Source organism: Musa acuminata, chromosome BXJ1-3 (genome assembly GCF_036884655.1).
Source record: "Musa acuminata AAA Group cultivar baxijiao chromosome BXJ1-3, Cavendish_Baxijiao_AAA, whole genome shotgun sequence".
Taxonomy (NCBI): domain Eukaryota; kingdom Viridiplantae; phylum Streptophyta; class Magnoliopsida; order Zingiberales; family Musaceae; genus Musa; species Musa acuminata.
The window spans coordinates 6,833,855-6,843,485 of NC_088329.1; the positions used below are offsets into that span (position 1 = coordinate 6,833,855).

The 9,631-nt window shown below is 38.1% G+C and overlaps 1 protein-coding gene across 3 annotated transcripts; it reads left to right on the forward strand.

Annotated features, from left to right (window-relative positions):
* Positions 1-4,305: 4,305 nt before the first annotated feature.
* LOC103977781 (probable inactive receptor kinase At5g58300) lies at positions 4,306-9,631 on the forward strand. Of its 3 annotated transcripts, XM_009393393.3 has the most exons (4): positions 4,306-4,623; positions 5,021-5,105; positions 6,396-7,772; positions 8,754-9,631. In XM_009393393.3, the coding sequence occupies exons 3-4, from the start codon at positions 6,443-6,445 to the stop codon at positions 9,380-9,382; spliced, it is 1,959 nt and encodes a 652-aa protein (XP_009391668.2). In that variant the 5' UTR covers positions 4,306-4,623; positions 5,021-5,105; positions 6,396-6,442; the 3' UTR covers positions 9,383-9,631. The 3 variants fall into 3 exon arrangements, with proteins under 3 accessions (XP_009391668.2, XP_009391669.2, XP_064977668.1); XM_009393394.3 differs by lacking the exon at positions 5,021-5,105; XM_065121596.1 differs by lacking the exon at positions 5,021-5,105 and having other exon boundaries at positions 4,328-4,623; positions 6,404-7,772.

Sequence of the window (9,631 nt, forward strand, 5' to 3'; positions counted from 1 at the left end):
TATTGCTTCTCAGCCGAAACAAAAGTCAGATGAGAACTCTGGGATCAGAAGTGATCTTGATCAAGGGATGATTGCTTTGGTAGTTTTGGTGGCTAACTTGTTAGAGAGAGTAATTAGTAGATTTCAGCAACAGTTATGCCCACTGAATCCAATTGCTAGCAGAGTTTGAAGAACTGAGAGATCATTCTCTGCTATTTCATAAAAGAAGGTAGAACTAAGAATATTTTCACACACACACACAATTATATTCGATAAGAAAATTTTCGATACTCAGATCAATGAAATCAGTGATGGCAAACTGCTAAGATCACAACAGAAGTTTCTCTCATTTGATTCATCAAGACATTCAGCTGAGAAATTATATACATCAGCAGACATGGCTAATGATATCTGCATTAATCTGCGCTTAAAAAAGAAGAAATTCCAGCTCTTGATCAGGACATGAGTACAGAATTAAAGAAAAGTTCGACAATAAGACCTATGGAGTTCATCATATAGAAAAGAGGTAAGCTTTGGCCCGAGGGAAAGACAATGAATCAGTCCAGAGAATGGGTAATGGTATATGAGTGTAGTTGGTGTAGCAGCTCCTCGATGTCTTATGGTGCGAGCAATGGCCCAAGGAGTTTTCCCTGTCTTCGATCAGCATATCAACAATGGTAGAGGAGTCAGTTTCGATCGATAGATTGGTGATATTTCTTGAAATTGATGATTGCAGGCCAAATCTGACGGCAAGAGTTTCACAGTGCACAGTAGTTTGGCCTTGGAAGTATTGCTGCCTTCCGATGACAAATCCCATGCCTCCATCCTGCGAAAGGGAAGCACCGTCTTTGTTCGATCTGTAAGCTCTTATCTTCAGTAACCAGTGATTCCTGCAGGAACTTGAAACCAATTCAATGAAGAGAGATCTCACTTAGAACTTTTCATAGTTCTTAATAATCAAAAACTTTCTTCATATATAGCTTCCCAGATGGAGAACATTTCAAGCCAATGCCACCTCAGTAATTAACTGAGATATATTGTAATAAACAGGTAAGTCAGCCATAATGAATGAGAATATCCTGTCATAAGCACTTTCAAATATATGACCTATGCAGGTCATCCTACAAAACAGATGCTGGAACTCAAAATCAAATAGATTTCAAGAGAATATTGAAGGTTTAGAGATGCTTTAAGTAGGTGCTGGAAAGAATATATTTGCTGGAAGGAATAGAAATGGATGTGACTCCACACTGTCCTTGTAAGTGGTCTTTCAGTTTTTTCTTCTTGCATCAAAGTGATGCACAATTATGAAGAAACAAGGTAAAGTTTCATATATTTCCACTTCCACATCGTTTTGATGTTTTATCCAGAAGCTGAAAAGAATCTTGCACTACATTTTGTCCCCAACCATTGGCCTACGCTAGGCTGGTTGGATCATTGGTAACAACATCTATTTTCTGCCAGTTCAGAAAAAAAAAAGGTTAATTCTATTACTAAAAGCATAGAGCTTCTCATAGGTTTGCTTTCTTTTTCCCTGAGATTTCAAAAGATTTTTTTCTTAAATAACTAGATCATATTAACTTCATATAGTTGATAGTGTTAACAATCCAATAACTCTACAACCAGAGACATAATAATTTGAAGAAACTAGAAGTTTCCAGAGAAGTACAATGGTAATGTGAAATGATATATACATACATATATATATATATATATATATATATATATATATATATATATATATATTCATTTATTTATTTATTATTATCCCATCTTAAAACAGATTTTTTTTTAATGTGAAAACTTATTTGGAGCTTAATTTCTGACTCAGGCCAAGAGGCTGAACTGCAAAATAGTCATGGCTTTGATGCATCATAGAGTAAAAATTACAGAATGCATCAAAAGTAAATGATACAGTTTGGCACAGAAGTAGATAGATAAATATGAAACCTTTGGACCACTTCAGAACTGTCTGACACATAGTGATGGAAGGAAGGATGTCCAATCACAATTAAATGCAACCACTGCTGTCCTCTGGCTGTTTGCTCAATGATGGCTGCTTTGCCTGTATTCCATCACAAATCTTGCCCAGAAGAGTAAAAGCCAAAGAAGATGCTTTAATTTATTTATGGTGGTTGCATTATGCTTGGACCAATGAAACTTTGCCCAACACAATCTAAGAATCCTTTGGACAGTGCCATGAAGTATTATTATTTGAGAATTGGATGTATTAGAATATGTAAGATTCCCTTGGAGCACCTAAAATCCACATTACAATATGTTGAAGTAGTGATTGTAAAAGATCATTGACATATATTATACTCTTGTTAGAATCTGAACAAGCAGAACAACTTAGCTCTTCTGCATCATCATCATCTCTCTCTCTCACACACATTTGAACACAAATAGTATTTCATATGCATCATGATCACAATTTGAAATTTGTAGGAGCATGCTGAGGGCATTGGCCTTCATTCAATGCTTGAAAGATGGACACTAGACTTGGAATCCTGGTGCAAGAAATGGAGAACAAGAGTTCTTTGGCAGCCAAGGAAGGTCAAATGTGACTTGAGCCAACCCCAACATGTTCATGCTTTTGCTTTTGATAGCATTATGATCATCATTGAACCATAACATGATCCCCACATCATGATTCCACTAGGGACACACTACTATTTGGAACCAGTAGCCTCCATGTCCTATACAAAAGCATGCCTCTTGAGCATGTGACAATCCCTGATGTTCCTTGATGATTTTGTCTTTGCAGACCATACTTATAACTTATCATTTTTATGAATGATAAAAATGATACTGTATAGATGTATGGTCTTTGCAGACCATACATGTATAAATTGGAGAGAGGTTGACATGATGACCCTATTTATCTGCAAGCTATCAAACCAGCATTGATGAATGATGGCCTTGCTCAAAAATATTTCACTCAGGTGCATAGGTTCACTTCAAAGTGTACAGTCTTTAAGTAGAAGCTTCATGAATATGTAATGTAATGGGGAAGGCCTTTAATGCTCTACCTGCTAAAATACTCATTAGATTTTTTTTTTGGAGAACAAGAATAAGGATTACTGTTCATTTTATAATATTTGTAGTGATAGAGATAAAAAGAAGGGAGAAAAAAAATACAAAACAGGGAAGTAAATGAGCTTGAAAGAGACAGTACAAACTGAAGGTGGACAGATGAAGGAGCTGCAATGCTCAAAATCAGCATGATGTACTAACTCATCACAATCTTGCACCAATTAGGACAAGGCAAGATGTGTGGATTAAAGTGAGTTCTAACTATATAAATTGATGTCATGATATTTTCTTTTTCCTTTTTTTTGTTGGCAAAATTACATCTACATATATATTCCTTCAAAGTCAAAATTTGAACTTCTAAAGTAAATATATCACCAAAACCTAAGACCTTGAATTATTTAATTATTAGTTATCATTATTTAATTATTTTTTTTAAAAAATATTTTTATTTCATTATATTAAACGTCATACTCTTATTTGACACTTAATAATCAATTATAATTGATTATGATATTAAAAATATTAGAATTTTATTATTTTAACGATTATATACTTCTTTAACTCAAAGAAACTTATATCAATCACAACTAAAAATAGTTAACTTGAATTTTCTTGAATGAATATTAATGGCTAAGTATCTTAATATTTGGAGCTATATATATTATAATATATTTTTTATAATGATGATTATATTATTTCCAAACTTTAAAAGGATATATATATATATATATATATATATATATATATATATATATATATATATATATAAACGGTTTTTCAAGGACTGATTATATATTTTTCTATTTTTTATTATATTTAAGTAGGTGAAAAATGAAACTCACGTGAATCCCACGTGGATGGCATGCCCGAAGAGTTCAATTTTGCGCGTACGCAGAGATATTAATGCGTACCGAACGTCTACACTATACCCTTGAATGCAATAGCATCAACATGTACCTAAGGTAACAGGCGGACACGTCTACCCGAATCACGATTGGAAATTAAGAAACACTAATTGCGGGATCCACCAAAATTCACTTTTTTATTTGAGGTACGTTGACGGGCAACGTTCTTTGGTCGCTATAGGTTCCCACGGTCTGGAACTCGGGTCTTATTAAATAACCTCATTGAATAACTGAGTTACTGTCGTCTGATTCAAATCTGACGGCTCTGATCATACGCCAGAACCTAGTGGTCCTCCGACGCCTTCCTTCGACACATGCAAGGCATATGATGAGGGTAATTTCGTGATTCGTACGAATGGGAAGGGCTTTTCCTGTTACCGCTGCTTTAAGTGCTCTCCCCGTCACCTCTGATCGCTGCTCCGCCGGCGTCGAAGCCACGCCAAATCTTTCCACCTCCTCCGCGTTCATCCCCGAAAACGAGTATGTAATCGGACGAATGCAGCCTCGGTTCCAACTTTCATGGGGAACTCATCTTGCTGAGAGCCTCCAGACACGGGTTTGATGAGATCAATTTGTGGGTTGTCGGAGCTGCGTTAGAAATCTGTGTTCCTGGTTATTGTTTGAGTTCAGCTGCTATGACGGGTTTGTGGCTTCAAAGGTGGGATTGTTAACAGAGTTTCGAGCATCTGATGTTAGTGGTGAGGTAAAATTTCTGTCCGCTTGCTTCCACGTCGCTAAAGTTCTTATCTTGTACAAGTAGTCAGTCGTTCCGGGATGTAGCAACCGGTAGCGGCTTGTTTTTGGAGAAATGGGGTGGCTCTAAATGTTATGTAGTCGGCTAATGTGATTAAAGCTTGACTTTGAGCTGCGTTTTTAGTTTTAGTTGTGGATTTTGAGCCGTATTTAGCGGAAATTAATGCCTTTGGGCTGTAGTTTTGGGGAACTTTGCTACTATTTTATATTCTTTTTTCTTATTTCGGAGCTTTTGTGTGGGTTTTTTATGTTGGAATCTGGTTCTGCTTAGTGTCTTCAAGTAATAATGAGTCCTGCTTCCGCTTTCGCTTCTGAAGTCAACCACTTGTTTGTTAATCTTTGAGCAGAGTGCTTCCATAATGGAAGAATCATGGGGGCTTGCAGATAATCTGTTCAGCAGTAAAGGAAAAGGCCCGTCCTTGTTCTTCTGAGGCATGTGAAGTTAGGGCTTTGATGCTAGTACTCTGTTCATAGTTATGCTAAAAATGTTCGCTTGGGATCGTTTGATATTGTTAATAGATAAAATTATCTTACTTGTCACCTAGTCTCCTTTTTTCCCTCTTTATTCTTTTGACGAGGGAACATGTTTCTGCTTTTGTTTTTTGCTTTGTGGAAGCCCTTTTGGACCCAAATTTCTTTTGGCAGTCTTTGTTTCAAGCTGCTTCATTAAGTACAAGAAAAGTAGATATGGCGAATTCGGATCTGTTGCTCTTTAACAAAAGCATTGCTGAGCTGTTGTTTTCTTTTTCTGCTGATACCTTTTGGTTTTTCTTGCGGCTAATCAAACATATCAGTCTCCTCTAATCTGTGTCTTAAGTGCTGCTAAATAAAATAGGGGAACTTTTGCTTTCTTTTTAACAGTGCCCTTTCCAGAAAGCATGTCGCTTTCTCTTTATACGTTTGTGTTTTCTTTCAGAGTGGCCTAGCTAACTATGCCAACCATCAGTGACTGTGGAGAACCTTCGCCACAGCACCTGAGATGTATTTTCAATATATTTTATATGAGGCATTGTTTGATCATAAATTTGGCAATATTTCTGTTGAGATCAATCAAAATTTACTGCAAAGCTTCTTTTTGAGAAATTTTATTTGCACATGTCTCCCTTCCAAAACTAGATGTATCTGGGTGATGTTGTTGGCTTGCTTCTTGTTGAGCCTTGCTTTTTGTGCAATCTCATTGTGCCCAGCACTAAAATCATCTGGAGCCATGAGGAGATACTGGTGAAGAGAACGTGTCTTCACTGAATGCTACATTGGGAAAGTGATGACTGTAATGGCCCCATCCTAGATAAAATTGCAAAAGTAGGACTGCATCTTTTCTTAATGTTAGCAAATGCTTACCTCCCCACTTCTGAAAAAATAATCTTTTCTGGCAAATTGTTTTATTTAGGTTTTTGTCCAGCTGAATGTTCTTCCAACTCAAGATTTCTAACTTAAAATATATTAATTACTAAGTTGCTTCTTCTACTTTATTTTATTCTAGGTGTCGGGATTGATCTAAATATAAAAATTGCAAGAACAAATCTTAATTTTAAAGAAAAGTTTGGGGTCAAGTTGCTTTTTTTGCTTTTGCCATCTCTTTCCTTTGGATGCTGTATCTGCACTTGTTTGCTTATGCTTGTCAAAGAAGGCTCCATATTTGGAGGATATCTTTTGTATTTGTAGATAAATACAATACACTCTATTTTCTTTTCTTCCACTGCTTACTTGTTCTTCTATCAGTGAAACAGGCCAGGAAGCATGCTCGCAAATAATCAAAGTATTCGTCCATGTCCCGATTCAGAAGAGTAGCCATGGATCAGCCCAAGCATAGATGTTTTTCATTTGCAAGTCTTCCTGTTCTTGTCATCGTTCTATTCTTTCTGAGTGCTGTCACTGCTGACTTAAGTTCAGATAAGCAAGTTCTTATTGCTTTTGCAAATTCAATTCACCATAGCAGTAAGCTTAAGTGGAATTCCAACAATTCAATCTGTTCTACTTGGGTTGGTGTTACTTGTTCACTAGACCGGACTCATGTCCTTGCCCTTCGATTGCCAGGGATTGGACTTTATGGCTCAATTCCGGCAAACACACTTGGCAAGCTTGACCATCTCCGAGTCTTAAGCCTACGATCGAATCGCCTCACTGGAAATCTTCCGTCTGATATCTTTTCGCTTCCCTCCCTAAAGTTTCTCTATCTTCAGCACAATAGCTTCTCAGGGGAATTACCAACTTCACTCCCTTCTGCCCTTGAGTCTCTTGATCTCTCCTATAACTTCTTGACTGGAGAAATTCCTACAAGAATTCAGAATCTCTCTCAACTTTCTGTCCTAAATCTGCAGAACAACCTTTTTTCTGGACCAATTCCTGATCTCAAGCTCCCAAAGCTGAAACATTTGAATTTCAGCGATAACAATCTGAATGGTTCCATTCCCTTTTCCTTGCAAAGGTTCCCGAATGGTTCATTCACTGGAAACCCTCACCTTTGTGGCCCTCCTCTACCCCAATGCGCTGCAGTTCTCCCTTCACCTTCACCTTATAACCCTTCTTTGGCACCCCAACCAACATTTCCTGAGAATCATGAGAAAAGCTCCAGGAAGAAAACAAATTCAGGGTTGATAATTGCAATTGCTGCTGGAGGGTTGGCTGTACTGCTTCTGTTTGCAATTTTGCTTTTTGTATGTTTCTTTAAGAGGAAAGAGAGAAAAAGTGGTGGAGATTCGAAGGAGAAGAGTTCAGGTGGCGGAAGGGGTGAAAAGCCCAGAGAGGAGTATAGTAGTGGAGTTCAAGCTGCTGAGAGGAATAAGCTGGTTTATTTTGAGGGATGCACTTATAACTTTGATTTGGAAGACTTGCTGCAAGCCTCAGCTGAAGTCCTTGGTAAGGGGAGTTACGGGACTGCTTACAAGGCTTCCCTTGAGGATGGTATGACCGTAGTGGTGAAGAGGTTGAAGGAGGTGGTGGTGGGAAAGAAAGAATTTGAGCAACAAATGGAAATGATAGAAACTGTCGGGCAGCACCCAAATCTTAACCCTCTTCGTGCTTATTACTACTCCAAGGATGAGAAGCTTCTAGTTTATGACTATGTTCCTACTGGCAGTTTCTCAGCCCTCTTGCATGGTATGTTACTCTAAATTTTAGTTTTCTAATTCTTTTGATGTATATGTTGTACTTCCTATTTGGTAGCATCAACCCAATTTTTGAAGTGACTAGTATGATTGGAGAATGGAGATACTGCCTAGTCTCAGGTTCAAGAATGTGGAAACTATCACATGGGACACATTTTTTGGGTAATATTTTTTTAGCCAACGGGAAGAAGCTTAGTTGAATTGTGATTGTTCACTTCCTAATTTACATTTTTCAGCCCCATAAGTATCAAATGTATTGAACAATGTGCCTTTTATTTTAGAAGATAAAATATCTCCCTTAAAGATCTCCGTTGTTGTAAATATATGTTAGAAGACATGCATCCTTCAATTGTCCAAAAAGTAACTACTCGGGGTAGGGGCCCTTTAGTTTCATTTCTATTTTCCTTTATCTTACAATAGGAAGTAGATCATTTTTGTAAGGGTGGAAATAATGTATTAGAACCTAGTCTTACAAGAGTCTCATTTCCTGCCTCTCACAAAGGCCTCAAAACCAAGAAACAAAGGCTTGGGGAATCTCAAACCACTTTTCTTGGGTGATGCCGTTAGGTCTTTTTTTTTTCTCCCAGTACTCCAGTATACAAATTAAATGAGGCTTCAGAATGTTATGATTTCTGAAGTCCTTAGGATAATTTGCTTCTAAGGTTAGGTTTAGGAATCAATGCATTGTTCCTTTATTTAATAATCTTTTTCGCTTTTGAGTCAGGCCTGTAACTAATGTATAGTCAGTATTGAGTAAGAGTAGCTGATGCACTTCAAGCCTGAATTCTAAAGTTTCTCGGAGTTATTTGTTCTCTTTTGTTTCTTTGTGACACCTTTGGAGTAGTTAAGATGAACTAGCTATTGTTTCCTTCCAATTGCATGAGGTGCTAGTAAATTAAACAAAAGAAAATCAGAAGCTTGTCTGTTCATAATTGTAGGTCTTTTTGTTATTTCATTGAGAAATGATGAACAGGGACCAGGGGCACCGATAGGCCCGCATTGGACTGGGATTCGAGAGTGAAGATCATACTTGGAACAGCTTATGGCATTGCACATATACATTCTAAAGGTGGTGCAAAGTTGGCTCATGGCAACATCAAATCATCCAACATCCTCCTGAATCAAGATCTTAAACCCGTTGTCTCAGATTATGGCCTCATGGTCCTAATGAACCTTCCTGCCAAGCCCTCTCGGATCGTCGTTGGCTACCGTGCACCTGAAACCATTGAGGCCCGTAAGATCACTCAGAAGTCTGACATCTACAGCTTCGGGGTCCTCCTGCTCGAGATGCTTACTGGGAAAGCTCCGCTCCAGTCTCAAGGGCATGACGATGTTGTGGACCTGCCGCGATGGGTCCAATCTGTGGTGCGTGAGGAGTGGACTGCTGAAGTTTTTGACAGAGAGCTAATGGGATCTCAGAACACCGAAGAAGAGATGGTCCAGATGCTCCAGATTGCAATGGCTTGTGTTGCTAGGGTTCCTGATCGACGCCCAAGAATAGAAGAGGTGATTCAAAGGATTGAGGAAATCCGACAGTCTGGTTCAGAGAGCCGGCCATCCTCAGAGGACAGGCACAAAGACTCTAATGTTCAAACCCCATGAGAGATCAGATGGAGAAACAGATCCAAACTATTTCAGAGTTAGTCCTCTGTAGTGAGGTTTGCCCAAAAGGGTGCCTCACACCCCTTGCTATCTTTCATTGCATTAGCCATTAAGCATGATAGTGATTGTTACAGATTTGTCATGTATTTTGATCTGGGATTGCCGTGTGTCGTGTTTATTGCATTAGCCATTAAGCATGTTAGCGATCTGGGTTTGTGTTCTCATATCAAAGATAGACCTATTGACACA

Bases quoted from the DNA above. Each gene is read 5' to 3' on its own strand.
- LOC103977781 (XM_009393393.3), top strand. From the start codon at position 6,443: ATGTCCCGATTCAGAAGAGTAGCCATGGATCAGCCCAAGCATAGATGT. The intron at 7,773-8,753 runs GTATGTTACTCT...AATGATGAACAG, and splicing joins TTTCTCAGCCCTCTTGCATG to GGACCAGGGGCACCGATAGG.